Source organism: Oikopleura dioica, chromosome 2, assembly GCF_907165135.1.
Source record: "Oikopleura dioica chromosome 2, OKI2018_I68_1.0, whole genome shotgun sequence".
In the NCBI taxonomy this organism is placed as follows: Eukaryota; Metazoa; Chordata; class Appendicularia; order Copelata; family Oikopleuridae; genus Oikopleura; species Oikopleura dioica.
Genome location: NC_137292.1, coordinates 12,214,154 through 12,239,473, shown reverse-complemented (window position 1 = coordinate 12,239,473; position 25,320 = coordinate 12,214,154). Strand labels below are relative to the sequence as shown.

General features: G+C 39.5%; 11 protein-coding genes and 2 long non-coding RNA genes across 20 annotated transcripts; 5 read left to right on the top strand and 8 right to left on the bottom strand.

The window, feature by feature from the left end:
* Positions 1 to 115: 115 nt before the first annotated feature.
* LOC145699537 (uncharacterized) lies at positions 116 to 371 on the bottom strand. Its single transcript, XR_014134040.1, has 2 exons — positions 244 to 371; positions 116 to 203 (listed from the first exon to the last, which is right to left on the bottom strand). It is a non-coding gene; the product is annotated as an uncharacterized LOC145699537 (long non-coding RNA).
* Positions 372 to 375: 4 nt separating this feature from the next.
* On the bottom strand, positions 376 to 1,609 carry LOC145699536 (voltage-gated hydrogen channel 1-like). Of its 2 annotated transcripts, none has more exons than XM_081776805.1 (4): positions 1,481 to 1,609; positions 904 to 983; positions 628 to 817; positions 376 to 586 (listed from the first exon to the last, which is right to left on the bottom strand). In XM_081776805.1, exons 1-4 carry the CDS (start codon positions 1,566 to 1,568, stop codon positions 402 to 404), a joined length of 543 nt encoding a protein of 180 aa, XP_081632931.1. In that variant the 5' UTR covers positions 1,569 to 1,609; the 3' UTR covers positions 376 to 401. The 2 variants fall into 2 exon arrangements, with proteins under 2 accessions (XP_081632931.1, XP_081632932.1); XM_081776806.1 differs by lacking the exon at positions 1,481 to 1,609 and adding an exon at positions 1,098 to 1,188.
* A 510-nt stretch (positions 1,610 to 2,119) lies between these two features.
* On the bottom strand, positions 2,120 to 2,866 carry LOC145699477 (uncharacterized). The gene is made up of 3 exons (XM_081776751.1): positions 2,751 to 2,866; positions 2,488 to 2,706; positions 2,120 to 2,440 (listed from the first exon to the last, which is right to left on the bottom strand). Exons 1-3 carry the CDS (start codon positions 2,835 to 2,837, stop codon positions 2,204 to 2,206), a joined length of 543 nt encoding a protein of 180 aa, XP_081632877.1. The 5' UTR covers positions 2,838 to 2,866; the 3' UTR covers positions 2,120 to 2,203.
* Positions 2,867 to 3,716: 850 nt separating this feature from the next.
* LOC145698315 (uncharacterized) lies at positions 3,717 to 4,170 on the bottom strand. Its single transcript, XR_014133918.1, has 3 exons — positions 4,018 to 4,170; positions 3,870 to 3,966; positions 3,717 to 3,812 (listed from the first exon to the last, which is right to left on the bottom strand). It is a non-coding gene; the product is annotated as an uncharacterized LOC145698315 (long non-coding RNA).
* A 463-nt stretch (positions 4,171 to 4,633) lies between these two features.
* LOC145698313 (C3a anaphylatoxin chemotactic receptor-like) lies at positions 4,634 to 6,829 on the bottom strand. Its single transcript, XM_081775514.1, has 7 exons — positions 6,701 to 6,829; positions 5,774 to 5,881; positions 5,394 to 5,451; positions 5,204 to 5,348; positions 5,083 to 5,154; positions 4,866 to 5,037; positions 4,634 to 4,781 (listed from the first exon to the last, which is right to left on the bottom strand). The coding sequence occupies exons 1-7, from the start codon at positions 6,811 to 6,813 to the stop codon at positions 4,634 to 4,636; spliced, it is 816 nt and encodes a 271-aa protein (XP_081631640.1). The 5' UTR covers positions 6,814 to 6,829.
* A 4,184-nt stretch (positions 6,830 to 11,013) lies between these two features.
* LOC145697272 (spermatogenesis associated 6-like protein) lies at positions 11,014 to 12,868 on the bottom strand. 3 transcript variants are annotated; one of them, XM_081774456.1, is made up of 7 exons: positions 12,415 to 12,868; positions 12,200 to 12,365; positions 11,899 to 12,156; positions 11,583 to 11,743; positions 11,444 to 11,539; positions 11,229 to 11,278; positions 11,014 to 11,183 (listed from the first exon to the last, which is right to left on the bottom strand). In XM_081774456.1, exons 1-3 carry the CDS (start codon positions 12,840 to 12,842, stop codon positions 12,034 to 12,036), a joined length of 717 nt encoding a protein of 238 aa, XP_081630582.1. In that variant the 5' UTR covers positions 12,843 to 12,868; the 3' UTR covers positions 11,014 to 11,183; positions 11,229 to 11,278; positions 11,444 to 11,539; positions 11,583 to 11,743; positions 11,899 to 12,033. The 3 variants fall into 3 exon arrangements, with proteins under 3 accessions (XP_081630582.1, XP_081630580.1, XP_081630581.1); XM_081774454.1 differs by having other exon boundaries at positions 12,194 to 12,365; positions 12,415 to 12,867; XM_081774455.1 differs by lacking the exon at positions 11,229 to 11,278 and having other exon boundaries at positions 11,477 to 11,539; positions 12,194 to 12,365; positions 12,415 to 12,867.
* A 7-nt stretch (positions 12,869 to 12,875) lies between these two features.
* Positions 12,876 to 15,383, bottom strand: LOC145697271 (uncharacterized). 3 transcript variants are annotated; one of them, XM_081774451.1, is made up of 9 exons: positions 15,268 to 15,383; positions 14,877 to 15,226; positions 14,542 to 14,779; positions 14,040 to 14,474; positions 13,842 to 13,981; positions 13,676 to 13,797; positions 13,418 to 13,633; positions 13,238 to 13,372; positions 12,876 to 13,040 (listed from the first exon to the last, which is right to left on the bottom strand). In XM_081774451.1, exons 1-9 carry the CDS (start codon positions 15,329 to 15,331, stop codon positions 12,986 to 12,988), a joined length of 1,755 nt encoding a protein of 584 aa, XP_081630577.1. In that variant the 5' UTR covers positions 15,332 to 15,383; the 3' UTR covers positions 12,876 to 12,985. The 3 variants fall into 3 exon arrangements, with proteins under 3 accessions (XP_081630577.1, XP_081630579.1, XP_081630578.1); XM_081774453.1 differs by having other exon boundaries at positions 14,892 to 15,226; XM_081774452.1 differs by having other exon boundaries at positions 14,877 to 15,223; positions 15,268 to 15,377.
* A 37-nt stretch (positions 15,384 to 15,420) lies between these two features.
* On the bottom strand, positions 15,421 to 19,133 carry LOC145697016 (cytosolic 5'-nucleotidase 1A-like). 3 transcript variants are annotated; one of them, XM_081774150.1, is made up of 8 exons: positions 18,858 to 19,133; positions 18,397 to 18,470; positions 17,937 to 17,966; positions 17,456 to 17,657; positions 17,109 to 17,348; positions 16,060 to 16,336; positions 15,880 to 16,018; positions 15,421 to 15,836 (listed from the first exon to the last, which is right to left on the bottom strand). In XM_081774150.1, the coding sequence occupies exons 1-8, from the start codon at positions 18,904 to 18,906 to the stop codon at positions 15,699 to 15,701; spliced, it is 1,149 nt and encodes a 382-aa protein (XP_081630276.1). In that variant the 5' UTR covers positions 18,907 to 19,133; the 3' UTR covers positions 15,421 to 15,698. The 3 variants fall into 3 exon arrangements, with proteins under 3 accessions (XP_081630276.1, XP_081630277.1, XP_081630278.1); XM_081774151.1 differs by lacking the exon at positions 17,937 to 17,966 and having other exon boundaries at positions 18,858 to 19,131; XM_081774152.1 differs by lacking the exons at positions 17,937 to 17,966; positions 18,858 to 19,133 and adding an exon at positions 18,532 to 18,750.
* LOC145697019 (uncharacterized) lies at positions 16,424 to 17,155 on the top strand. Its single transcript, XM_081774154.1, has 3 exons — positions 16,424 to 16,615; positions 16,660 to 16,783; positions 16,829 to 17,155. The coding sequence occupies exons 1-3, from the start codon at positions 16,460 to 16,462 to the stop codon at positions 17,068 to 17,070; spliced, it is 522 nt and encodes a 173-aa protein (XP_081630280.1). The 5' UTR covers positions 16,424 to 16,459; the 3' UTR covers positions 17,071 to 17,155.
* Positions 19,134 to 19,210: 77 nt separating the features above from the next.
* LOC145697017 (ras-related protein Rab-35-like) lies at positions 19,211 to 20,558 on the top strand. The gene is made up of 5 exons (XM_081774153.1): positions 19,211 to 19,503; positions 19,605 to 19,728; positions 19,770 to 19,894; positions 19,947 to 20,044; positions 20,086 to 20,558. Exons 1-5 carry the CDS (start codon positions 19,407 to 19,409, stop codon positions 20,242 to 20,244), a joined length of 603 nt encoding a protein of 200 aa, XP_081630279.1. The 5' UTR covers positions 19,211 to 19,406; the 3' UTR covers positions 20,245 to 20,558.
* A 152-nt stretch (positions 20,559 to 20,710) lies between these two features.
* Positions 20,711 to 23,913, top strand: LOC145698312 (uncharacterized). The gene is made up of 5 exons (XM_081775513.1): positions 20,711 to 20,826; positions 21,883 to 22,061; positions 22,124 to 23,590; positions 23,658 to 23,662; positions 23,693 to 23,913. Exons 3-5 carry the CDS (start codon positions 22,584 to 22,586, stop codon positions 23,911 to 23,913), a joined length of 1,233 nt encoding a protein of 410 aa, XP_081631639.1. The 5' UTR covers positions 20,711 to 20,826; positions 21,883 to 22,061; positions 22,124 to 22,583.
* On the top strand, positions 23,911 to 24,298 carry LOC145699894 (BET1 homolog). The gene is made up of 2 exons (XM_081777156.1): positions 23,911 to 24,091; positions 24,135 to 24,298. The coding sequence occupies exons 1-2, from the start codon at positions 23,945 to 23,947 to the stop codon at positions 24,285 to 24,287; spliced, it is 300 nt and encodes a 99-aa protein (XP_081633282.1). The 5' UTR covers positions 23,911 to 23,944; the 3' UTR covers positions 24,288 to 24,298.
* A 124-nt stretch (positions 24,299 to 24,422) lies between these two features.
* LOC145699893 (RWD domain-containing protein 4-like) lies at positions 24,423 to 25,268 on the top strand. The gene is made up of 3 exons (XM_081777155.1): positions 24,423 to 24,608; positions 24,650 to 24,810; positions 24,903 to 25,268. Exons 1-3 carry the CDS (start codon positions 24,490 to 24,492, stop codon positions 25,172 to 25,174), a joined length of 552 nt encoding a protein of 183 aa, XP_081633281.1. The 5' UTR covers positions 24,423 to 24,489; the 3' UTR covers positions 25,175 to 25,268.
* The last annotated feature ends 52 nt before the right edge of the window (positions 25,269 to 25,320 follow it).

Below are 25,320 nucleotides of genomic sequence, written 5' to 3'. Positions count from 1 at the left end.
ATTCTCAAGCGCCAGAGAAGCGATAGAACAGGGTGGAAACTGTCGACCAGAAACATGGTGATATAGGCCTGTAATGATCTGAAAAAAGTTCTGAATTAACTTTACTTAATTTATTTGTCATGCAGTCTGTAGAACCAGAACAGTTTATTTATCCGTCACAGCTGCTAATTGCGCCTTTAGCTCGCGATTCTCGTGTTTCAGTGCTAAATGAAAGTAACTTTTTATCTCAAATATTTTCTCAACCGTGAAGTTCTTCATGAAGTTTTTCATGGACGATCTCGTTCCCTTCTTCGATGGCTTCTTTCATTCCGTGAACAAGACGAATTACACGGAAGGCGATCAGGAATTCAGCAATCATTCCATTTTTGACATCCTTACAGGAATCCCGACTTGTTCTTATGTTATGAAAATGAAACTTGAAGAATCTTTAATTCAATTAAGACTCCTTCCTTGTCAAGCATAACGAGCATCAAAACCCAAGAAGTGATGACAATTAAAGCATCGAAAATGTGAATCCAACTCTTTAGAAATTTCTTCGCAGTAAAAACGATTTTCAAGATAACTTCAACGACGAAAATAGAAAGCACTAAATTATCATTAATTCGAATTCTCGATTTTAGTTCTTACAAGCAAGACTAGTATAGTACAGACTCATGTAGATATTCTTCCACTTCTTTGTCTGTTTTGAGTCTATTTCGTCTTGGCAAGTAGTTGCATTGGGCGAGCAGTAATCGTAGTGCGTTTTGACCTTTTCATCAAAAACGATTTCACATGCGATGACGGCGCAGTCTACTAAGACCAGGAACAATATTATCGCCTGAATTTCGCTTTAATTTTTCTTCTCTGGTGGAAAGACTGAAGGATCTGCGGCTATTTTCGGTCCTTTATATAGCTTAAACGTACCTGAAAAGCATGAGAATGAAGCAGTTTCCCGACTACTCTTGTGCTTTTTTCCCAACAAGTCATGTCGCTCTTCAAAATATCTAAAAACGGGATAGATTCTGTGTCACTGCCACTCTCGCTCATATTTCATATCGTAAAAGAAGAGCAAGATTTTTTTGCTCGGTGGTAGCAAATCCATTGAACAAAACTCGTACCTCTGAAGATCAAAAAAGAGATCAAACCGCCTCTCGTAGTAAAATCAAAAACGTCTCTCTAAATGGTCTGACTTATCGAGGCACTTTCTGCGTATTCGGACGGATATTTATGATCTAGGTCAGAGTTGTGCCGCCTTTTTCTCGTAAAAAATGGCCTAGATAATAAATTATGACATTCATTTGAATCTAGACCGTTCATTTGTGCTCCCACAAAAACGTTTTCCCTGTAATCAAGTTGAATGACAAGTCCATGACCGAGAAAAGGCACTTTCTCAAGTTCTATTTTGAACGGTTTTGACAAGCTTGAACTTCAACGTCAATCCAGTTTCTGTTAAAATATGACGCTTTCTGTCGTTTACACTTACTCACAGTTACAACCCTACCTTTATGAGCCTGCACAGAGTATTCTTTTGCCCATCTTTTCGGGTTCTCAAGGAATTGCTCAATGAGATCGTACCTTCTCGTATCCATTTTTTACAAAGCGGAAGTCTAAAAAGGTACAGACGATTTTTATTGATTCGAGTATAGTGTTTTATTAAAATGGCAGGAAATAAATAATGAATTTTAAGCGGGCTTGATCGCAAGAATAGTGAGAATAACGTCAGCCTCGTTGTCGTTGAAGCTAAGGAGGGATTCTCCAGGCGGAATATGTGCTTTCCTTTTTCGCTTAGATCTTCCTCTTTGATTGGAAAACGTAAAAGAATGTCTTGATTATAATTTTCTTTTTTACGTAAGTAGAAAAAACAAAAGAATCCCTAGACAATCCCATGATAAATCGCCGACATCTTCCAAGATTTCCTTCATGTTGTAAGCACCGGATTCGTGAAGCTTCATCACAATTTGAATAGCTTTTATTCAGATTTTTAACACTATTATAATTCAGTTTCCTCAATTTCTTAAATTTAAGCAAGTCATCACGAGTGTGCTTTTATTAAAATATTCCCTTTCATTATTCCTTCCTTAATTTTGTCGTAGACTTTGTCTAGTCCGCAGAATCTGTTATTTGGATAATCTAAAGCTATTCCACTAGCCGGCGACTATTCACGCTCATCAGAGACAAGCTGAAAATGTGATCCGAAGCTACTGCGATTTCGTAGCATTAAAATTTAATAATTTAAAAAAATCAAGTTTAAAATCATTCCATTAGCATTTCCAACGAGCAGCACCCGAAGACAGTGACATGCCCAAAGTTGAATCACTTTTTCTTTGGCTTTGCCGCCACTTTCGATCAAGTTGATGAGCGTCTCTTCAAATTGGCTAGTCAGAAAAGTATCTTGGGCTTCTTTGTTGTTTGAGCAGAGAGCTGATATTGTCTTCAACGCATTTAACTGTAGCATAACATCCTTAAAAGTTCGTTTACAAGTTGAAGGATTAAGGATGGAGAACTTACATCCTGCCATTCTTCGACAGAGCGGATGAGAATGTCGAAAAACTCGTTGACCGCGAATTTAATCACGACAGGGCCTCCCAAAACAGCTTCAAGGCCGATTTTGTACACCAAGTTTGCCATATTGACATCAGAAGAATCGCGTTGACGATAAAGATCGTCCAACTGGAATTGAATTTCCATCAAAGCTCGTTTCGAGAGATTCTTTTCATCTTCAAGTTCCTTGAAAATTCCTTTTTTTAATATTTTCAATTTGTACTTTTTACCTTTTCTCTTGTCTTTACTTGATTTTTGTTCCCAAAAATCGGCATCACCGAAATACGGGTCATCATTTCGGACATACGGCCGATCATCTTACTGAATTTCTCTGTTTCTTAGCTTCTAAATCAGTTAAAAATAAATTTGCGTCTAAATCTCGCATCTAGAACAAAACGAAGCTTTTTGTTTTAGTCTTTGTTTTTGACAGAAAAAGGGATAATTTTGGACATGATTTGCTCAGGCCATCGTCTCAGCAACTACATCTGGTATGAATCTTGAGTTTCTGATCGCAGGAGAAATTGTGTAGCCTCGAGAAACTACTGTGGATGTCGTTAATCTTCGGTTTACGGAAAAGCTTCTACGGCTTGGTTGTGCTAAAAAGACAATAACCGCATATTAGTACCGTAAACAAGTTGACGGTTTGAAATTACCCCCATTATTTTTTCGCCAAAATGATTATCTGGTCATAAGTTCGATTCGAAATTAAAGTTCCAGACGATGCTGTGAGGGTTTTGATGATTCACTAATTGATTTTATTCTTGAATTCAAGAATATTGAAGCGGGTTTCCGTTTATTCACAAAGATAATTTCACATGACAGTCTTCATTTTAAACCTGAACATCTTCGTATATCTTCCTCCTCTCCTTCAATCGCACTCAGCCTTAATCTCTTCACTTCAAAGCGCATAATATTTAGCTCAATGAAAAAATAGAGTTTAGATCTGATGATATTTCTATGCCTCCCTGGATATCTACTGCTGAATTTGAGCATATTTCGGATCAAGAGAACCCTCATCTCACTCCGAAGAAACGTGTAGATAATTGGATTCAGAACTTAGTTGAGTTTAACTTCAAAGTTTAAATTCAAAGCTTTTGAAGTCTTGAATTGCTCTTAATTGTTCTGTTTTTAATTTCTTTATAAAGCTCCTTAAATTGTAAACAAGCTGACTGTCAAATTATAGAAGTTAAAATATATCAATTACTAAATATCAAACTCTTGACTGAACCAAGGTAAAGCACCGCATTGGTCGTGAAAGAGCCGGCTTGTAAAGCTCTTCCATATGACTTTTGCTGAAGATTATTTTAGGATTTTTCTTTGATTTGGGCCAATGTTTTCTGAGATCTCACCTGCGCGAATTTACTGGCAAGAATAATATTAATAATTGCATTTGGCGTGCCACATAAAATCGCCGACGATAAGACAGCTAGAATAACTTTCGTAGTCCTTGAAAAAGGTCATGAAATTGCTTTCGAGTTGAGCGACTTGGGAAAGTACCTCGACTTCAGCGAGAGAATATTGTTCTCCACTTTCCGCGAGGTGGTACTCATCAGCGAGTTAGCCATGTTTCGTTTATGCTTTGCAATTCGATGCTTTCTACCGGGGCAAAAACTGATACGCTTTCCAGATTCACGGAAGTTAGAGAGACCGAAAATGACTTTAAATTACTCATGTAAAAAAAAGGTTAAAACTGTCGTGGTAATTCCATGACTGATCTTTTAATATTTTTCGACGGGTGACGGATTGAACTGGCCCACTGCTCACGAGCTCAAAATTATTTATGACCTTGCCTCCAAATTTTCCGTTTGAGAATTTTCAAGCTGGAAACGCCATTTTCCGCCGGTTCCTGGTTTTGCACCAATGTCAAAACAATAAGCAAGTAGAACAGGATTAATAAAGCGCCAGGAATGTAAAAAGTGATGGCTGTCCGGGCGATGAAGAATATTCTAAAAAAATATAAAAGTTTCCGGAAAAAATGAAGGTAATACGTGTATGCATGAGGGGTCTTCTTTCTCCAGTTCTCCAAGTCCCAAACACAGGAAGTCCCGTTTTTGTTGAAAATATTATCGTCTTGCTTTGAAAGATTTCGATCCAATAATGCAAATATACTGAATCAAGCTTGTACAAGAAGCTCCAAAATCATTTTATTTGCTGTTATTTTCTCATGCTCGATCCTAAGAGTGACTGAGAAAATCCAAACTCCAATGCATAAGTAAACTCCAAATTTCACAGAACGATAGTTTCTCCCACTCATTGGCCATCTAAAAAATACAGTAAAGGATGCTCACTGTTATCCTTGATTCAGAGCACTAGGTCTGCTTTATTCAGACATAAAATCTGCTAACCTGACGGCGATGAATCGATCTAAGGCGAGAATGACAATCGAGAATCGCGTGCAAATCATGCAGATGTAGGTAAAGAACGAGGTCAGTTTGCAGCCGAGGACGCCGAAGGGAAATGTCATATTGTAATACTGTTCTACGATGCTTGGAATCACGGAAACCAGCAGCAGTCCATCTACGAGAATGAATGTACTGAAGCTGAGCTTGGTTTAATACTGACCAGCAGCTGCCAGGCTTATGACGTAAACGTCAACGACATGACGTTGGCGAAGTTGATATGTTAATTGGAAAACTAAAGTGGATCATGAATAAGTCCCCATTTGCTACTTGACTTTGATTACCTACTAAGTTTGCAATAAGTCCTAAAATAACCAAGATAACGTAGACAGAAGGGAGGGCCCGGGTAATGTACCAGCGCAAAAAGATATTTTCTGGAGAAGATTCGCAAAAGCAACTTCTTTCAAGCCAATCTTGGAAGCCAGAGTTCTAAATATATAATATTCAATTTCCTGGTTTATTCAGGATTGTTACTTTTTGCTCGTAATTGCTGTTCGTATTCTCGTGCAGATATTCTTTTACGTCGCTGTAGCTGAATTTATACCGATTAATAAGCTCTCTAAAATCAATTCCATCACCGTTTTTTTCAGATCTTGTTTCAAAGAAGAATTTGATGTTGTAATACAATTGAAAGTTATTCATAAATTTATTGGACCCCGTGGTAACAATTTCTCGAAGGTTCAAAAGCAATTCAATATATTATATTTCCACTTATTTTCCAAAAGAGATATCATTGACGATTAAGGCCGGAAAGTCAAAATTAACCTTTGACGCAAGATCAAGTTCTCCCCCTTTCGACGCTGATAAGATAAAGTTTCCTTATGATACTTTATTCCGTCAAAGTTCAACCTCACCTGATCCCGTTTGCCGGCATATTCTGGCCGGCGTGATTGATGAATATTTTGCATTCGAGATCTTCAGAATTGTTTGTTTTGCTGCAGGGTTCGAATGTGAGCATGTCTCTTTCATTGAGGTCGATTATAGAGGCTAGATGCCTCAGATACAGTTCCTTCATGATTTACTTTTTTTCTTTTTGGTGTTTCTCTTAGTGGAAGAACGAATGATATTGATATTGATTTAGTAAAAAGGAACAATTGCTACTTAGGTAGTATCAGCGCTCGAGGACAGCCGTGGACAGAACTGATTCTGCTCACCGCACTTTTTATAACGCTGTCCGGGCATAGTATTACGCTACATTACCCTTATTGGGCTTATCGTCACGGTCAAGGTTGAAATAAAACAGCTAGTTTTGCAAAATTTTAATCACCAAGTTTCCTTAAAAAATATATTTTATTCTGATCAATTAAAGGGATTATAATAAGACCGATATTTCTTCTTTAAAACTTTGCCGCCCCTGTATTATTCATGAATAAGTTATTTTAAATAACTTTAAATACCAGGGGGCCACCTTATTAGATACTGACATTACTGTAAAATTATCAAATAAAATATTAACGGTTTAAAACACGTTCTCTTAAAAAATGATCATTTATTTTTTAATGGAAGTTCGATGTGATTGACAAAATCTTTATAGCTCTTCAAGCGAGGTTCCCTTTCAAAGGATAAGTGAAGAATGAGCCGTATTATGACCATCAGGTATCAAAGATCACGGTTTAGGGGAGCTGAGCGCGGATTTGCGCGACTCGAGAAAATAATGAAAATAACTCAGAGACGATATATTGTGAAGAATGATCCTTTTCGTTTGGGTGGCAGACCAGACAGTAAGCTTCCCTCAAAGTTAGGCCTCGGACGTTAGGGCCATCAAAATTTTCGACCCCGACCCAAGAGTGTCAAAAAAGTTGCCGCTGAAGTTTTTTGATGCCGGAATTAAAAGATTCTCCAAATTCAAAAGCTTCGATGGTCCTTTTTCTATTTTGATATTCTCTGAATTCATTGTCGACTTCCAGTGATCGTCAACGAAATCTTCTTAGTTAAAGTTGTCTAAATTTCCGCTCCCTTATCTCAAATAAAGCGCAGATGAGCAGCAGAATAAACTCTCTTGACACTGAGCAGGTTGCAATCGGCGCAATCTAAAGTTAAAACTTCATTTCCTTGAGTGCCCAAAAGAAAACGGCTAAAATGAAGACGATCAAAAGCGAATAATATGCTGCATTATGTATGCACTTTTAACAAGAGGCACCCTTTTTACAACAAAATCTCATATGCTGAGCTGTCAACTTCTTTTTCATGAACCTTCACGCCTCCTGATTACAACTATTCGGGACGACACGGCCCGAAGTTCGGGCCCCGAACTTCCAGAAAAGTGTCCATTACTTCAGCTGATTTTCTGGACAAAAGAAACAAAATTGTCAAAAAGTGGCTGATCAAGAGGGGACCGAAAGGTACCTGCTCTAATCTGTTATTGCTGAATGGGATCATCGGGACTCCCGATTCGGGAGACTTACTTTTGATGGATACAGTATCAGACTTGATCCTCCAAAAATATAAAAATTTTTCTTTCAAATTGTTAAACAAATTATCTTTTGTATAAATAGAAATCAAAATTAGAGATGGTTTATTTTTGAAATGAAATTATACAGTTCACTTGGCATTTATTGGCAGATTCTGCAGTCTCAAAGTTGTTGGAGTGTGCCGGCAACCACGTCTGAAATAACTTACTTGTGCATTGACTTGCTAAACCTGGAAAATAGTGATTACAGCTTTTCTTCCGTCCAGATTTGGAAACAATTTTGATCGGCGAAATTGGTGCTGATCCATAAACAATTGGTGAGCGAATATCGAGCGTTTCTCGCCGCTGAAATAAGCATTGAGATTAAATTATATAAATTGTCTAACATTATTTCTTCTACAAGTACATTCCGGGTTGACTGCATTTGGTTGTGACTGCCGCCTCAATCGATCTTCATTATCCTCGGCGTCGACGGTTGTCACCATTGTCGCTGCCATAGAATTTTCGTAAAGCTCGCCGAAACGATTTAAGATTTCTAAAAGTGAATAGATTCGAAGAATGAACTATTTACCTAGGTTTGCGATGCGTCGCATGAATTTATCGAATCGACGGATTAGCAAAGATCTCAATTATATATTCTAGCGTTGTTTCGGTAACGATTTATACCGCATTTCCCGGCGTAAAAAGGTGTATATAATCGGGTTAAGCACGGATCCAAGATAGAGAAGCATATTCGTAGTGAGAGAGACTCTGTACAGCGTCGGAGTCAGCTCTTCTTCTTTGGACATCTGGCGCGCTTGGAGGATATTACTTAATGCATTCGGCATCCCACAGGCCAGCGACGAGGATAAAACAGCAAGGATGACTTTGGTTGTGCGCGATTTGAGTGACAATATGTTAATTTGTCTGGTGGCTTATATTTATTTCGACCGATCAGACTTTATCTTGAAAACAAGCCCTTTCCTGCTAGGAACATTACTTCCAACGCTGGTCTGTGATTTTTTATGCTTCGTGAGTCGATGCTTGTTTCTGAGTTTTAAATCTTGAGATCAATTTTGAACATTGCTTATTGAATATTACACAAGCTTTTTCAGCCATTTTACGGAATTAATTCGTAAAAAAAACCGTGGAAACGGGAGGAAATCTGACAGTCAATGTTGAATACTGTTGTGCCAGTATTACGCAAAAAAACGGAACGTACGATTCTCAGGATGATACTGATCCGAAGATTATATAAATTCTTGAAACTCCTCCTGATTTCTCAACAATGTTACGATGATCGCGATATAAAGGAGAATAAGTATTGTTTGAGGAAGATAGAAAATAATTGTTATCCGTGCATAGAAGAATACGGATAGGGAGATTCTAAAATAATGACTAAATATGATTATTTAATAAGCTTACTGGTCCTCCATCAGAGACGACAGATCCCAAACGCACTCGCCCTTGTCTTTCTTTCGATATTTAAGACAGTAAATACTGCTCACGATCGCGAACGTCCAAACGGCACTGCATAAAACATTCGCGAATTTTCGCGTCCGGCATTTTCTCCCAGATATTGGCCACCTAGGTAACAAATTTCAAGATTGAATTAACGCAGAAGTGACAATAGTGATGTCTTACTAATGTAGAACTTATGTGTGAACATACCCGACAGCAATATATCGATCAAGTGCAAGTATCACTACGGAATATCGCGTGCAATTCATGAAGATAAACGTCGCATACGAAACAATTTTACAACCAATATCAGGAAAAGGAAAATTCCCATATTTCTCCATGATGTCATTCGGGATTGTTGACAGCAGCAGCAAACCATCTTATAAATATTAAAGCCAATTCTTTGATTATGAATTTACCGGCAACACAAAGATTCAGAACATAAATATCAACAACATGGCGTTTGCGAAGATGAACTGTAAGGTAAAAAACGACGACATTGGCGATTAATCCAAAGAAGACGAGGAAGCAGTAAATTGTTGGCAGAATTCGATTGACATAAGGAGAGATGGTACAGTCGCACTGCTTTTCAAGCCAGCTTATCGTCTAAAAAAAGTTCAGTTTTCATCCTTGTTGTCAGAAATCAACAACGATTAATCTTTCTTTACCCCGTTTGAAAGACGCGATTCCGGATCAGTTTTATTGTTGAAGTCAAGAATTTCTCCAAATCTAAAAGCATTCACTATCAGCTTTACTTTTCAGACTCACGTGATTCCATTTTCTGGCAAAACACTGCCTTGAAAAACGAATTGAATAATGCAACCACGAAGTTTATCTCTGCATAAAAACTGAAGCATATCCCTACTCCAAGATTTCTCTTTGCCAATGATAACTTTATATATTTTTGTTAAAAGTTTCATATACAGGCTGATTTCCGAATCGGAGGCACCCATTTGAAACCTTCAAATTAGTGAGAAAGAGATGGATCTTACTTTAGTTCTCTATCAAAAAGCTTTGAAAAATCGTTGACTGATTGATAAATGCTTTAGCAAATTTGCCAGAAGCACTCCATTCTTTTCCGTCAAGCTCATCCTCGACTTTCGCGTCTCCGCTCGTCTCAAAAAGTCGAATGAGAAAAGAAAATTGAACTGGTAATTAACAATATTGAAATGAAGTCGTGCTCTGAGTTGAGCAGGTAAATTTAATTGATGAATAAGACAATCGTACCCAGAAAAATCGGCGAGATCTTGTCACTCAACCTGTCAATAAATGGCGCTTACAGCATATGCTGTCTTACTCCAAAACCTCAAAACAACTCTGGTCATCAAAATTGCATTCGTTCTTCGTAACTTAGAGGGTCCTTTCTCTTTCTTACCAAACCTTAATGAGGATGCCGAGGAACGCAAATATAAATGAACCTTAGAAAATAGTCTTTGAAAAAGCTGCTCAAGATGCACTTTTAGAAAAGATTCGGATCCTCGGAGAATCGGAGACCATTAGGATTGATAAAGATCAAGGATTATCTTGGCCTGAGCGTGAGCTTACTCCACCTTTTTACAGCTGTGTCATTATACATGCTACATTAGCTGACTTTTTGAATGATCAAGTTCATGGAGAAGCGTAAATAAAATAACCATTATTTTCCCCGTTGCGCTTTAGGGACATTAAAAATCATCCGGATAAGCAATTATCCTAAGCCCAAAGAATCTTAATACCGAGTACACTTCATCAATTTTTGCGCTAGAGAAACCTTTCAATTGAAATTGAAACCAAAGGTGTTTGGAGTCGTCGAATTCTTCCAGCTCTTCGAACCTAATGGAATGGCATTTTCTAGGAACTTGTTGAGTTTCTCTTCGAGAGAACCAATTTGGTTCTTTTTCTCTCCAAAAATGATTTCAAAAGAACAGGTCCACTGATGATTTAAAAAACGTCTGAGCGTGTAAACTATCAAATCGGTTTTCAAAGGAGGGAGAGACAAACGTATGAATTAATAACGGGAAATGAAATAAAATCAAGGTAAAACTCGAACGCATGCGAAACTCTTCCCTGAAGAAGAAAGAAAAAGCTGCCGATTCCGTTATTCTCTTTGTCCATAATAACAGTAAATTATGCATGCAACAAAGAGAACCTGTGGAATATAAGCTTACAATCAGACAAATTGCTAGAGCTTGACCTGCTATCAAACATATGCCGATTGAGAATTGTGATTACAAAAGATGGTCTTCCATTAAGTAATCACGAGGGTAGCTTGCAAAAATAAAACTTTATTACATATGAAAATAATCAAAATTTAAATAAAAAAGTTAGGAGCGAAAATGCTGTTTTCCGATCAGTAAGCAAATAGGATTGAACTCGCTGTTGATTTGAGTCAGGCTTCGTAATCTTCAACTATCCCATCGTATACGTGTTTGAGGCTAAATAGAGGGTAAATATCAAAGCCAAAAAGCAATTGCTGGCACCTTGCATCGAAAGTTTGTCGATGACTTTCACCGCGATATTTGGAGGCATCCTCAAAACGAGTTCATAGAATAGATACAGAAGAGCTAGCTCGTAATTAGGACACATTATTTGCTGAGAAAAATTGACCTTCTACACTCTCTTTTCATTAGGAAGCTTAATTATTCAGCTACTTCATCAAATACCCATACTCAGTATCAAACTTAAAGAACTCTGCCTCAGACCAGGTGCAATCCTGAGCCAAATTTACCCTCGGTCCTTTATTTGCAGCAATTTTCCGTTCCAGTCTTACAAGCGATGCATCGAGCTCACCCTGAAAAAAACTTTCACACAAAATATATCGAGTCGATCCTCACGTGTCTGTTGAATTCTTGTGCGCGGGGTGATTCAAGTAATCTTGAAATTCTTTCTCGGATCTTCTCGTACGTATTTCCGGTGTAATCAAGTTCAGTTACCATAGTTTGCCTGGACTTGGTGGGAGGAGCTTTGGTTTCCGAATAAGTAGAGGTATATCGTGCTAAAGATATAGGATAAATTGACGCGCTTAAATATCCGGCCCTAAATCCCCTAGAAGGCAGCTGCAGCTGCCAACTTAAGGATTGTTGCTTCTTTTGGTGACTTTCACCAGGTGAAGTATTCTTCTTACTTCTGTAAATAAACTTATCAGAATACCTAGATTGTGATTATCATTAGCACCAACGAACGGCAGTGGTTTTTTCGTCGACGATTTAGCTGATTTTACTCTTTCAGCCGGTTAAGAAAACTTGTTTGTGGAATTATGTCTGACATTGTCTAGGATTACATATGTCAAATGATGAACCCGCTCCTTCTTTCGGGAGATTTTGCACGGAAGGAAATCGTCGTGTTCATGAAACGAGGATCATCAGATCTACGGACCGCGCTTCTGGAACGTTGCGATTTTTGTTGCGTCTAAAAAGTCTTGTGACTATATTTGGGAAAGGAGCACCTCAACAGCCTGTTGAAGATTCTTCGCAGCAGTGCGAGTTAACCGATCGTCGCTTTTCGACATTTCGAAAGCTCCTCGTCCACGAACAGGGGATGGGCTGCGGACACGGTTGGTTATCGCGGTACCTCCAAATTTTCGCCTCGCTGTGACTTCTTTGATGGTCGTTTTTGTACTGAAAGGTGGTTTTAGAGCGTTGGTTTATTCGAGGAATACGACTGTACCTAAATTCGAGTTTTGGTTCAAGAAGTCCCGTGTAAAATTGGGTCCGATTCATCAGGACTTCGCGGTGGACTCCTGGATAAGTGTCCGACAGCTGTGGTGTTGGGAAGAGAAAGTCGCGCGCGCTCGCAGCGTAATGAGCAAGGATCTGATCCCCAAGGGCGCCTTCTTGAATCAGCTTGATCGAGATCATCTGCTTCGCCAGTTCGTTGGCCAGCTGTCCCGGATCAGTTAGATATGGGAAGATATGGGTGATGTTCAGACGCTTGTGGAGAAGAATGGGGAAGATAGAGGGACTTGCTTCAGATCGCAAAAGATGTCGAAATATTTGCATTTCAATATAAAGCGGCCCTCGTGTGCCCAAAACCGTGCCCGGGCTGGAGACGGCGTCCAGGTTCAAATCCACGCTCACTTTCAATCCTTTCACCATTCTTCGAATTTTCGAAAGTTAGAAATCGAAAAATTGAAACGGCAGGTGTATAGTTCAGGTCAGTAATGAAGAGTCGTAAATCAGTACTAGCTAAGTTTAGAGTTTAAACAGTTATTGAACGGTGTGTGATGAAAAATAAAGATTTATCTAGATCCCTGGTTGTATCCGCTCGCCCAGCTTGGCCTCGTTGAACGGGAACTAGAAAAATGAATAAATGAAAAAAAAAAAAATATGCGGGCTAAAGTGCGAGTCTCTTTGTTTGTCAATGAGATCAAGCGACATCGCCAAAATTTGCGAGTTTTATTGACTTTGATCGTAACTGCAGCTTTTGAGCTCAAAGGCGCTTCCTTTTTGGAAGAATCACTGACAAAAATAAACAAACATGAAATCCTTACTCTGAACTTCGGGCAGGCGGTGCGCGCGAATTTTGATACATGTCTCGGGTTGAGTTGCGTGATTGCGAGGTTGGGTTTGAATCGGTTCGGCGTGAGCTTCGGCTATCTTCGTATGCTGGCTCTCCTGAGCTTTTCCTTAGGAAGTAATTTTACATGCAAGAAATGATGCCCAATTCCTACCTTTGATAAGGGTGCGAACGCGAGTCTGGCGTTCTGTAAGCATCTCTTGAAGGACCACCAGAAGATACGTCCCTTCGTCCATCTCTTCTAGAATCATCTGGACGACTACGAAAGACAGTCGACGATGATCTGCCCATATCTCGATTTCCGCCCCTTGAATCCCGAGATTGAGAAAGCTTTGATTCGTATGACTGTCTCTCTGCATTGAGTATTTCTCTGAATTAACATGAACATATCTGAGTAGCGAGAATAACTTACTTTTCGCGAGCATAACGCTTTTTCTCTTCTTCTAGCTGTCTTCGCTCACGCTCGAGTTTTTCTCTTTCAGAGTTTTCTCGCGAAGACTTCTTTGCCTTTTCTTCTAGCGCCTTAATCTTTTCCTGAAATCCTAATGAAAAACAGTTGTTTTTAAAGACATCATTACTCTGATTTCCCGTAAGCTGTGCTTGTAAATGGCCAGTTCCTTTCTTCCGTTATCAAGCTCTAGTTGCGCCTTCTCAAGCTCTTTTTTCGACTTTCGTCGGTCTTCGAGAACAGGGTCTTTTTCTCGCTTCAATTTTTCGTCTAAAATCTCAATAAAATAAGAAAACCAAAGAAAATATAGTGGAAAAAGATATCTTACATTCATCACGAGCTTTTTTGAGCTTGATCTTTTCGTCCAAGTACTCTCCTCGGTCCTTCTTTTCCGATTTTTCATAATGCCGCTTATCGTCTTCCAGTCTTCTCTTGTTCTCCTTGAGCCGTCGCATCTTCGAGCGCGAATCGTAGACTTCATCTCTCAAATACCTTCCCTTTTTTCGTTGAATCTCGTTCTTCTTTTTTAGTTCTTTGAGCTTGTTTTCCTCTTCATTATCGGCGTTTTCTTCCTTGTTCGCAGGCACTTCTTCGTCTCCAGCAGCTTTCTCCGATTTCTCCACTGTCACTGAAACTTGTTTTCCTGAAATTTCAGTCCCATCCAAAGCAGCTTTTGCAGCAGCCGCTATTTCTGCAGATTCGCAAACGACCATTCCAAGATATTCATCCGTGTTTTCAACATTCCAGATTTTCGCGTTTTCAACTAATCAGGAGGAGATTAAAACGATAATAAACGAAGACGTCATTCTTTCACTTTTCGAAATTCGAACCTTTTCCGAAGGGAGTTACTGCTTCATTCAGGGCTTCAGCTTTTACGGAGGCATCGAGGTTTTTAAAGTGGAGGTATTTAAAGTGGAGGCTTTTCGTTTGATCGCTGGTGTCTTCGGCATTTTGATCTTCGGAATGCGGAATCTCTTCCTCTAACGGCTCGTAGTCGAGTTCCAACTCGTCTTTTGTCTCGTCCAGGAGGCAGCTCTCATTCGCCTCCTCTTCAGCTAACGCGTTGTCCTAGTATTCACTTTTGTTCTATTCAGACACTGAGTTTCTTATTTGTTTAATTCAATAAGAAAGAAATAATGATGCCAATCTTGGATGAGCTCTTTACCGGGTTTTCGCTTACGGATACGTCTTCATTCTCCTTATTTTTCTGCTCCGGATTCTCTTCTGCCGCGAGTTTGTCTTTAGGTGATTCTTCAACAACATCAGATGAGGCATTTTCCTTCATCTCGATGTCTTCTGACTCTTGCGCGTCAGCTGGGGCATCTTTTGATCCATCTGCGGAACCATCCAGTGCTTCTTCAGGTTGGTCCGGTTTGTCGGCATCGTTGACTGGTTCTTCAGACGGCTCGGCTGGATCAGCATTCTGTTCTTCAGATCGCTCCTCAACAGGATCCTCATCTATTTTTTCTTCTTCTTCCACTTCATTCTCAGCGTCGATGGCAGGTTTATCCTCTACTAAAAAGGCATTCCCTCGATTCTTTACGCAACAGTTCTACCTTCCAATTTCTTCGTCTCTTCCTTAATTTTCTCAATCGAATCTTGCTCTACCTCGCTAGTCATATTGGCAATGCGCGTGCTACTTTCTGCAAGAGTTCAAGAAGTCTTAATTTCTTTATAAATTCCAGTAGATGTTTTTTTGTAACAGAAACTGAGCTGCAATTATTTTTATTAAAAAATATAATAGAATAAAAGAAGGACTGAAGCTGCTCTTCATCGAGATGAGCGCTAAACCAGAAGGTAACTTTTAGGAAGATGAAGAAACTGGGAATGATGTTTCAAGAATACACGAGGAAAATAAAATAATAATAAAAACGGTGGTTCGAGAGAAGGGAAATCTCGCTGATCCGGACTTCCTTCGTCCATCGGATAGGGAGAGATAAAGAACAGAAATAATAGATTCACAATAAACTATTATTGAAAAACGAAGTCATTTGGAGGATTTTTCTTGGGCACTTGTATTTTGATTGGGTTCCTCGTCGAGGACGACTTTGCTTTCATTGGCGACTCCCCATGGGACGTGAGCAGCTGGAAGTCCGTATTCGGTCGATGATTTGATGTTATCCACCTAGGAGCAAGATATGTTATTGAATATGCAGCAGTTTTCGTACCTGGTCGTCGAAGAATAAATGCGGCTTGATCTTATCGAGCAGGGGTCCCTTAGGAGCACCGGCCATGAAATGCGCTTCGTCGATGTCCAATCCCCATGATCTGAGTGTTTTCATCGCTCGTGAACCGGCTGAAGCAGCGCTAGAAGATGTTAGCTGACCGCCGCGTGAATAAGAATGTACCTGCGAGCAGTAACAAGATAAGTACGAATCGGGCATTCTGTGTGCACATCTCTGAATTTCTTCTGCATCTGTCCAAGAATCCAGGCGAATTGAATCAGCGGTCCTTTTTCCAGCGGAATATCCTCTTTCTCTGTCTCATGGTCGAAGAATCGGAAGAGACCCTCGCGTTTGGCAACTGCTTCGGCTTCATCGGAGAAAAGAACGGCATCGCCATCGAAGGCAACGCGGAGCTCGTCGTTTTCCTCGATAGATTTCGAGTAGGGTGGCAACGTCGCCGCTGAAGAGTTGTTTGAGAATCAATAAAAAATGACTCACAAAAGAAATAGTAAGAAAACACTGGAAGCCCTCATCGAGATGGCGATTTTCAAGATGGAAGTGGTCTTAAAAGACTCTCATCCTGATGAAAGACCTATATAAAAGAAAAATCTTCCTCAGAAGTCAATCAGAACAAGAAAAAAATCTTGAGAAAAAAATAGATAAATCTCGCGGATTGAAAATGCCACGATATTCAAGAAAGCGACGAGAAATTCCTTTTTATGCTGGGATTCTTGAATACGTTAGTGTCCCCAGTTTGAAATTTTTATCGGAGAATTTTTCTAGGGTTACGAGATTTCGATTGTCTACGCTTTTCAGCTGCGCAAAGGCGATATAAAATGCGGGCGAATCGGTACTTGGACGAATCCTTCTTACACGATCAAGAATCCCCACTATGCTGCGCTCAAATGTAAGAAAAATTATTCAGCTCTAAGTTTCTTATGGTTCTTTTAAGCGCTTGAAAAGCTATTCGAGCATATTGCTGCGCGACACGACTTCAACAAGAGAAAAATCCGCATCGTGGCTTACTGGGACAGCCAGATTCGAAATGGCTACTCTAGCTTGAAAAACTCGCTCGAAACGAATATGAAAAAATACGATGTGCAGCTTGTCTCTGTTCCCGGAAAAATGTGGCGAAGCCCGGAACATGTGAAGACTTACGGCTTGATTAAAAATTTTGCTGAATCTTGCGTTTGAAATCGAAAGAAATTCAATAAATTAGAAAAAATGATTACCTGGTACTCCCACTCTGAGCGCATCTTTGACTTTCGAATGATCAGTGGAGAGATAGAGATGTGTTCCATAGGCAGTGAGGTAGTTTGTCACAGGCCGACCGGCGGTCAGACAAACTCGCTCAATGTTGAGCCCATGGTGTCGGATGCTGTTGAGATAACGCACCCCACATTGCGCGTGATTCTCTGACATCAGAACAACGTCAAACAGATTCTTTTCTTCTGGGTTGATTTCCAACAGGGCTGAACATGGAAAGTTAAAATCCGGGTCACCAGAATCTGATTTGTCATTCTTTCAGAATATTGTCTCAAAAAAGAGTCGTCACGACAATTGTTCAACATAAGAGTACCTAAATTAACCGCCTCAATCGCTTGAACAAAGGCAAAAGCTGGCCCAGGCGCAAGTGGAACATTTTCAGCTTCGACCATGTGTTTGATGTATCCCTCTAAGCCTTGCTCTTCCATGACTGTTCTTCCTTCCCGAAGATCGAAAAGCGCTCGGCTGGAAACGCAAATGATGCAGGCATCCTTTGGCTTTGGTGTTTTTCGGTGCTAGAATTGAACAATTTAGTTTTATGAAGAATAGAGGCATTACAATTCGTAAATTAAGTTTGGACATGATATTTTTCAAGGTTCATGCCAGGTGTAACTTAAGTTCAGCTACTAAGAAAGATTTTCCGAAAGAAAAAGATTCTAGAAATCAAGGAAGAAAGCAAGAGCGGATGCGCATTAGTGAGAACTCTCAAACTAAAAGTTGCAATCTGTTAATCTTTATTATTCCGATTCAATTAATTTATAAATCCAAATAGCGATTGTTCAATATGAATGTACCTGATGCCAGATCGGGTATTCATAAGAGACCTGAGTGAAAAAATACAAGTTAGAAATAAGTATAGAGTTAGACGAGTTTTAAATTACTCAAGTTTCAAGCAAACTTGGTCCCGTAGACCAAAAAAGACCAGAATGAGTAAAACCAGTAAAGTTTTGCTGCCTAGTCAAAACGCCCGTAAAAAAGGAAAATGACTGTACTGCTCTGCATTCCGAAAAAGACTATTGCAAATAGTCTGTTAGACGTGAAACTAATTTTACGATTTTGGATAGAAGAACTGGTAATTGCTACTTTTGTTACGGACATCTTCGTTTCAGAAATAGAGTCTTTTTCTTATCAACGAGAAAAGGAAGCGTTAATTTGACATCTCATGAATAACCATAAAAATAAATCGACAGAAAAAATGAATCATCCATTTTCAACGCCGATTTCTCCTCTTCTTTTTCAAAAATTGACACTCACCGGCCTGCCAGTCGAGCTCGTCGAAATCGTTCTAGTTTTTCCCATTCCGAGAATTTTTCCGGCTTCGAGATGATCTGAAATAGGTACGGTCAGTTTTCTCAGCGTTCTCATTCTCTTCTTCTTTTCACAATTTACAATTAAAAAAGGGATGAATTTCAAAAATGCTGTAGGTGGCAAAATACCAAGCGATCGATAATCGCGGCGATTTTCTCTCTTTTCCAATTACTGTACTACAGTCACACTTTTCAGAGTCTGCTCGACTCGATAAAGAAAATAAAGGACAGGCCGAGAGCCAAAAAAGTCAAAAATGATTATTCAGCCAATCGGCGCTGCGCGCTGATTTTTCCCTTTTTCTTTTCTGAAACTAGAACCAAAGTCCCGAATCCTGACTTTTATAAAGAGAAAGATCATGTGACTACCACAAGGTGGAGACCTTCTTTCTAAAATAAATCAACTCTCACCGGGACATAATATTCTTCGTGTCGCCCTGAGCAAGGGCGTAATTTTCATTCACTTCCTCTTTTTCAACCCTTTTCTCGCTTCTTGAACGGAAAATGCCGTTTTATTGACTTTTTTGAGTCAGCAGCTCAGAATCGATGACGTAATAAACAGCGCTCGTAGTAGGGCTTGAGCGACTTTAGCTCACAAGGACTTCAGCTTTTTTATCAGAACTCATAGACGCCCAGAAGGGAGGTCAGACGAATGTTGCGTCATTTGGAGTTTCAGCCTTTTTTTTCTTTGGGAAATTCTAAAAGAGAAAAAATTTCATTTCGTCGTTAAATTAGATCGTAAAAAAGACATGTTAAACAATACTAAATAAATTAATTACTAAGAATTTAAAATGGTGGATAAATATCTTTAAGACTTTCAACCGTAAGTTACGGCCCGTAACTGTATTATTTTTTTCTCTAGAATGGAGCTTCTCTTACATAAAGTTGAAATCTTCAGAGATCTGTTCGAATCAGAAAAGAGGAAGGCGAAGAATCGGAAAGATCGATTGCTTTTGTTGAATGCCGGAAAAAGCACTTTTGAAGTTGCTGCTGGTCGGCGACTCTGGTGTTGGAAAGTCGGCGATTTTGATACGATACGCGGACAATACTTTTACGGGTAAGCACTGCTTACTAAGCAGCCCCGTTTTTTTGGGCGACACTTGATTTTCAAATTTTCTCGCTGTTGGAGGTCAAGTCGGCTTGATGACCTATTTTTAGATGTCTACACGGGCACAATTGGGGTCGATTTCAAATTGAAGAAGATCTACAAAAGGGGCGAAGAATTAACGCTTCAAATCTGGGACACGGCCGGGCAGGAACGATTCAAATCTCTTGTTAGATCGTTAGTTCTATTTTCCAGGTTGACGAACTCAATTTTTGTAGATTTTACAACGGTGCTAATGGAGTCGTCGTCGTCTTTGATCTCAGCAACAGGACATCTTTTGAGGCGATCAGAAGGTGGATGAGCGAGATAAGAGAAAATTGCGATGAAATTCCTCGGATTCTGGGTAAGTTTCCTTTCCCATTTTCTTCCTTGATTTCAACCGGCTTTTCTATCAGTTGGAAACAAAGTCGATGGACCTAGAAGTGTTTCGCAAGCAGAGGGTGAACAAATCGCAGCAAAATACGGCTTACAATACATAGAAACATCCGCAAAAGTATAAATAATCCGCTGATCATGAAAGTAATCGATTTTCAGACAAATTTGCGAATCGAAGAAACCTTCGAAAAGCTAACCGACCAGATCATGATTCAAAGAAAGCCGAAAACGCCGAGGACTGATAATGATAAAATCTACCCTGGCAAAAAGCAGAAACGAAAGAAAAAGACGAAACCCGCCAAATGCAGCCTCAACTAGATTTGAAAACGCAAGTCATTACATTACCAGCAGTCCAGTCCTCCAATTGGTACCTGTCATTTACTCTATTCCAATAAGAAACGCAAAGCATCAGATATTGTAAAACTGATAAAAGATACTCTCTTTGTTATACGCAGTAATTATAAATTACACACTGTCAAATTTGTAATTCCTATCAAATTTCTCATGTTTTGATGCATTCTCCAGAGTATTATTCGCTCTATAAATCGCCTCTTATCAAAAACAACCGAAGTCTTCAAAACTTTCCTCTTCTCTGTATATAAAGAAAAATAAATATTCAACGAGTCTATCAAGCTACCTGAATTTCTGAAAGGACCCCCGTCACTCAGCAATATATGTCACAAACGCAACGCGCTCGCCCTATGTTTTTAACATTGAAAATGTGACATAATTTGACTGACTGGAAATTCCGTCAGTCAGGAATGATAATCGCGGTAATTTGTCTGTTTTTAAAAGAAATCGGAAAAAGAAATGAGCACGAGCTTCTTGAGAAGATTCTTGAGTGGCTCGCCGCAACTCGCCAAAATGAGCAAAAGAAAAGAGCTTCTTCAAAGAAAAAAAGTCCAGCACTAGGTCTAGGATTTGGGGTGACCGGAGGTGATCTGAAATGAGTCGCCGAAAATGAATCACCGAAAGATGTGATAGAGCTCCGCGGATCACCTAAACGAGGTGATCGGAGCCGATCACCCGCCTGAATTTTTTGGTGATTTAGGTGATCGAGATCACCTCTGACTGGTGATCCAAACATTTTCGATCACCAAAGTCGTGTGATTATGGTCAGGGCAGGGGTCGATATTTTGATGTCAAATCGCTTTTTCGACCACTCTTTATTTGAAATTTTAAGAGATTATCTCCATTTCACTTTCTACTATTATGAAAGGGGCTCGCCCCGGGAGCGAAATACGCTTCAACCCTCTAATCCGACTCAGTTATAACTGTATAACTGTATATACAGTTTTTACTCATATGAAGTATAAGTTAATAACTTATACTTTACATTTACTTACTAACCCTTTACTTTGGATTCATTAGTTACTAACGGCAAGGGTCTGAATTTCCGGAAAATCGAAAAAGTAACTAAAGAAAGGATTAACTTCTCAATACACGGGGTCGGTAAAACCGACCACGGTGACTTAGGCCCTCAATTTATTCGAAGGTGGTAATCCGTTTTACCTATTTTTTCCAATGTGCGAATTTTCGTGAAATTTCTCAAGAAAGATGGCTTTTTGCAACAGATTTCTCTCGCGCTCTCTATCAAAAAATCGGAAGGTTTTAAAAATGATTCAACTGATGTCAAACCACAAGAGAAGATGACAATTATGTATAAAAGCTTTCTGATACTTGAAGCGACTTTATGTCGGAAGAAATAAAAAACTTTATGAAAAAACTTAACAAAAATGAATAAAAAAGGAAATTAAAAACTTCATGAACCGAAATTCGACGTTGGAGATCCGATCACCCGAATTTGGTGATCGAAGAACTCCCAGAAATTGATTTGGTGATCGGGACTCGATCACCTTTTTGAGGTGATCCGAGAAACCCGATCACATCTTTTGGTGATTCATTTCTGGCGACTCATTTCAGATCACCTCCTGTCACCCCAGATCCTAGACCTAGGTCCAGCACATAAATTCTGGGATCACTGAAGAGCGAAAAAGAGACCTTCTCGTTGCTACAGATTTGTCGAAGACGATCAAAAAGGGAAATTATCACGATGTCGTCAGCTATGGCAGTAAATTGATGTCCTTGAAGAGCTTGAAGATGTTGAAAAGGGACGAAAGACGGGTTCTAGCGAGGTGAGCAGAAGAAAAAAGAGTCATTCGATCAAGGAGCTTTAAAATTACTTGATTTTTTTCAGACAAAGTCAGCTCGAAGGACGAATACCAGTTCTGGCGACCATTTCCAGCCGAGACTATCACAACAAAAAGTACCAGAACAAAGTTGTTTGGGACTTTGTCTGCACTTACGGACGGTCACTAATGCGCGGCAGAGAACCTCCTAGTCGTAGCAAAATCGAGCTTCGAATTGAAATCGACTTGCCAATTGGATTGACCAAGTTGGAAAAACGAAAGCTTGAAGAAGAAGCTGACTTTAGCAAAATCGACACAGATAAAATTGAAGCGATGATCAATAATATGAGCGTTATTTTAAAAGAAGAAAAGTTCAAAATCTTCCGGATAGATCGCTCGAGCCAGAAGAAGTGGTTCATTGAAGCAGGACCTACTGAAGAGTTTATCGAAATGTACAACAATAAGATTTATAAACTGGGCTACGGGGACCAATAAGAAAACATTTGCTGTATAGTTTCTTTTTCAAGAATGTTGATAATTGTGCGAAAACGGCTGTTTGCGAAAAGAAACCTTTCAAAAGTCGTCGAAAAAGCAGCAAAAGAAGCTGGGTTTACGAAGCTACTTCCTGTTCAAAAACTCGTTGTGGAAAATGTAGATCATGGAAAATCCAATATTCTTGTTCGTTCTCCAACTGGTTCTGGCAAGACACTCGCTTTTCTTCTCCCCGTCGTTGATCACATTCTTCAAAATCCATCGACCAATTCTTCTCAAGTTCTGATCATTGCTCCGTCGCGAGATTTGGGAATTCAAATAATGAAAGAGCTACGAAAGCTATTCGAGCATCTGCAAGACGACTTTGTGGGCGATTGGATGTCTTTTTGCGCGTTTATCAGCGGTGGAAAATCGACAAAGTCGAACCTGTTCTTTCTTCAGAAATCGCCACGAATCGTCATCGGTTCTCCTGGCATTCTTCTTGAAATGGTAGGATCGGAGATGATTGAACCAGATGACTTTGAATTGGCTGTGTTGGATGAAATAGATCAGCTTCTTTCAAAGGGGTTTTCGGAAGAGACGGAAGAGATTTTGAGCCTCATTTCTCCGGCGCGATATTTGGGCTTTAGTGCAACGAATTCAGTCGAATTTGAAGATCGTTTGAGAATCATTGCGGGAAATAGCAAAAACTTCTGCTATTTGGAAACGGAAAATGAAAGGCTTATAGAAGAAAAGCGTCCCTTCGAAACATCTTCAACCCTTTTTCATTACAAAAAATCTCTCAAAACTCTCGAAATTACTCCCTCTTCAATCGCTCAAGTAATCGCTCAAATTCGCTCCGAATTCGCGAATGAACTCGGATCGACCATCGTCTTCTGCAACAAGAAAAGAGAAGTTGATGCTCTTGCTGGGTCGCTGAGATTTATAGAGAATGCGCCTTGGAATGCGGTCTTTCAGATTCACGGAGAATTCCAGCAAAATCAGCGAAATAAGATTATGAAGGCAGTGAGAGATACGACGAAAAGCTTGCTAATAGGAACTTGGTTTTAGAGAGAAACACTACTGCCTGGTTTTCAAGACACAAATATATAATAACACAGGCTAAGGCAGGTTTCGTTACTATATTTTCTGAAACTCGTAAACAGGCACGTCGCTTATTTCCCGTGGTATCGATTTACCCGACGTTGATTTGGTCATTCATCTCGGCTGCGCGAATCAGTCAACGAAAGAGTACATTCATAAATCAGGCAGAACGGGAAGAGCTGGTAAAATTGGACACTCGGTTGTTCTCTTTTCAAGCGATTCTGACGGCGATAAACTCAAACGAATTGAAAATGATGCTTGTTTGAAATTTTCTGAAATTTAACAGGCATAGTTAGCATTTTTGAACATTTAGAATGGCTCATCATCGGAGCAACATCCCGTATCAGGAGCAAAACGATCTGCTAGAAAGCGAATTGTCCGCAAAAACAAACAGACTGAAGCAAATTGCGATCAAAATTGGCGACGAAGCAAGATATCAAAATGACTTGCTCAAGAAAATGGTCAGAACCCTCTTCATCTCCTCATTACAAACGAATCTTTTAGGATAGCGACTTCGACAAGAGTCAGGGATTTCTGGGATCGACCTTCTCCAAAGTAAAGAAACTCTCGGCCAAGGGCTACGGAGGAATGTGGTGCACGCTCTTCATGTTCATTTGCGCCTTCTTCTTCGTTCTGTATCTCATTCTTCGATTCTAGTCTCTTTTACGACTTTTTCAAATTCAAGTTCCAGCTACTGTTTTTTCTCTCATACCAAATTCTCTCTATACTAGTCCGTTTTTCTACTGGGAAATTTACTGAAATAATACTCTCTAAAAACGATTCTTTCAAAATTTCAAATATAGTGCAATAATATTTCAGCAAAAATAAATTCCTCATTGCACTAGAAAAATTGAACTTGATGTCGGTAAAAGAGCAGCAAGAAGAGGAGCTGGAAGCTTTGGATGCTATTTTTGAAGATGATGAGTGTTACGAAAAGGTTTCTGAAACGGAGTTTAGCTATAAAATTACTCCAGAAGGGTAAGACTGTTTGAATGAGGTGATGATTTTGATTTGATAAGGGAATCCGGTAAAAATGTCAAAATCGACTTTAAATGGGGAGAAAACTACCCCGAAGAAGCGCCAGAATTCAGTCTAGAGAGCTTTTACAACACTCATTTGACGGATGCGACGAAGGAACATATTTTGGAATTTTTGAAGAATCAAGCAGAAGAAAACTTAGGTACACTATCTCTCCATCAATTACTGTAGAGATTTGTCCTCTGAAGACAAGGCAGTAGTTGTTGAAAAGTTGCTAAATCCATGATGATTTAGGAGACCCCATGATTTACACCCTCATCGAAGGAGTCAAGGACAACATTGACGATTTAACAAAATTCCAAAAAGAACGCCCGACAGTAGTGAAAGAGCCTGTTGAAGTGAAAGAAAAGAAGGTCAAAGAGAAGAAAGAACAACTGACGAAACGGCAGAAAGCGAGAGCAACGAACAAACTCGTCGATGGAGAGCTGCCACGAGGACACGACTGGGTCTGTCTAATCAGGCACTTATCGCAAACTGGGGGCTTACCTGAAAGCGCTCAAAGTTGATCTCTTTTGTTTGACTGTATCTTTGATTTGAACTTTCTGTATTTGGTAAAATTGACACTCTTCATTCATGGAAATCCATCTGAAATTGCCGATAGTCGATAGTATTGATAGAACTCTCCTTCTTATTTTATGAGCCTCCATAGATT

Bases quoted from the DNA above. Each gene is read 5' to 3' on its own strand.
- LOC145699536 (XM_081776805.1), bottom strand. From the start codon at position 1,568: ATGGATACGAGAAGGTACGATCTCATTGAGCAATTCCTTGAGAACCCG. The intron at 984-1,480 runs GTAGGGTTGTAA...TCCCGTTTTTAG, and splicing joins CTCTGTGCAGGCTCATAAAG to ATATTTTGAAGAGCGACATG. The intron at 587-627 runs GTAAGAACTAAA...ATGATAATTTAG, and splicing joins GTACTATACTAGTCTTGCTT to TGCTTTCTATTTTCGTCGTT.
- LOC145699893 (XM_081777155.1), top strand. From the start codon at position 24,490: ATGTCGGTAAAAGAGCAGCAAGAAGAGGAGCTGGAAGCTTTGGATGCT. The intron at 24,609-24,649 runs GTAAGACTGTTT...TGATTTGATAAG, and splicing joins TATAAAATTACTCCAGAAGG to GGAATCCGGTAAAAATGTCA. The intron at 24,811-24,902 runs GTACACTATCTC...ATGATGATTTAG, and splicing joins TCAAGCAGAAGAAAACTTAG to GAGACCCCATGATTTACACC.
- LOC145699477 (XM_081776751.1), bottom strand. From the start codon at position 2,837: ATGATCGGCCGTATGTCCGAAATGATGACCCGTATTTCGGTGATGCCG. The intron at 2,707-2,750 runs GTAAAAAGTACA...GGAATTTTCAAG, and splicing joins AAGTAAAGACAAGAGAAAAG to GAACTTGAAGATGAAAAGAA. The intron at 2,441-2,487 runs GTAAGTTCTCCA...CGAACTTTTAAG, and splicing joins CTGTCGAAGAATGGCAGGAT to GATGTTATGCTACAGTTAAA.
- LOC145697019 (XM_081774154.1), top strand. From the start codon at position 16,460: ATGAAAGACCTATATAAAAGAAAAATCTTCCTCAGAAGTCAATCAGAA. The intron at 16,616-16,659 runs GTTAGTGTCCCC...GAATTTTTCTAG, and splicing joins ATGCTGGGATTCTTGAATAC to GGTTACGAGATTTCGATTGT. The intron at 16,784-16,828 runs GTAAGAAAAATT...GGTTCTTTTAAG, and splicing joins CCACTATGCTGCGCTCAAAT to CGCTTGAAAAGCTATTCGAG.
- LOC145698312 (XM_081775513.1), top strand. From the start codon at position 22,584: ATGTTGATAATTGTGCGAAAACGGCTGTTTGCGAAAAGAAACCTTTCA.
- LOC145698313 (XM_081775514.1), bottom strand. From the start codon at position 6,813: ATGAATTCAGAGAATATCAAAATAGAAAAAGGACCATCGAAGCTTTTG. The intron at 5,452-5,773 runs GTGAGGTTGAAC...GTATAAATTCAG, and splicing joins ATGCCGGCAAACGGGATCAG to CTACAGCGACGTAAAAGAAT. The intron at 5,155-5,203 runs GTAATCAAAGTC...GATCCACTTTAG, and splicing joins ACTTATTGCAAACTTAGTAG to TTTTCCAATTAACATATCAA.
- LOC145697272 (XM_081774454.1), bottom strand. From the start codon at position 12,842: ATGGTGAAAGGATTGAAAGTGAGCGTGGATTTGAACCTGGACGCCGTC. The intron at 12,366-12,414 runs GTACAGTCGTAT...ACCACCTTTCAG, and splicing joins GAACCAAAACTCGAATTTAG to TACAAAAACGACCATCAAAG. The intron at 12,157-12,193 runs GTGCTCCTTTCC...AAGACTTTTTAG, and splicing joins ATCTTCAACAGGCTGTTGAG to ACGCAACAAAAATCGCAACG.
- LOC145699894 (XM_081777156.1), top strand. From the start codon at position 23,945: ATGGCTCATCATCGGAGCAACATCCCGTATCAGGAGCAAAACGATCTG. The intron at 24,092-24,134 runs GTCAGAACCCTC...CGAATCTTTTAG, and splicing joins ATGACTTGCTCAAGAAAATG to GATAGCGACTTCGACAAGAG.
- LOC145697017 (XM_081774153.1), top strand. From the start codon at position 19,407: ATGCCGGAAAAAGCACTTTTGAAGTTGCTGCTGGTCGGCGACTCTGGT. The intron at 19,729-19,769 runs GTTAGTTCTATT...CAATTTTTGTAG, and splicing joins TTCAAATCTCTTGTTAGATC to ATTTTACAACGGTGCTAATG. The intron at 19,895-19,946 runs GTAAGTTTCCTT...CTTTTCTATCAG, and splicing joins TGAAATTCCTCGGATTCTGG to TTGGAAACAAAGTCGATGGA.
- LOC145697016 (XM_081774150.1), bottom strand. From the start codon at position 18,906: ATGAAAATTACGCCCTTGCTCAGGGCGACACGAAGAATATTATGTCCC. The intron at 17,967-18,396 runs GTGAGTGTCAAT...TTTTTCACTCAG, and splicing joins CGAGCTCGACTGGCAGGCCG to GTCTCTTATGAATACCCGAT. The intron at 17,349-17,455 runs GTACTCTTATGT...TTCCATGTTCAG, and splicing joins GATTGAGGCGGTTAATTTAG to CCCTGTTGGAAATCAACCCA.
- LOC145697271 (XM_081774451.1), bottom strand. From the start codon at position 15,331: ATGACTAGCGAGGTAGAGCAAGATTCGATTGAGAAAATTAAGGAAGAG. The intron at 14,780-14,876 runs GTAAAGAGCTCA...AGTGAATACTAG, and splicing joins TATCCGTAAGCGAAAACCCG to GACAACGCGTTAGCTGAAGA. The intron at 13,982-14,039 runs GTAAGATATCTT...TTGAGATTTTAG, and splicing joins CAAAAAAGCTCGTGATGAAT to ACGAAAAATTGAAGCGAGAA.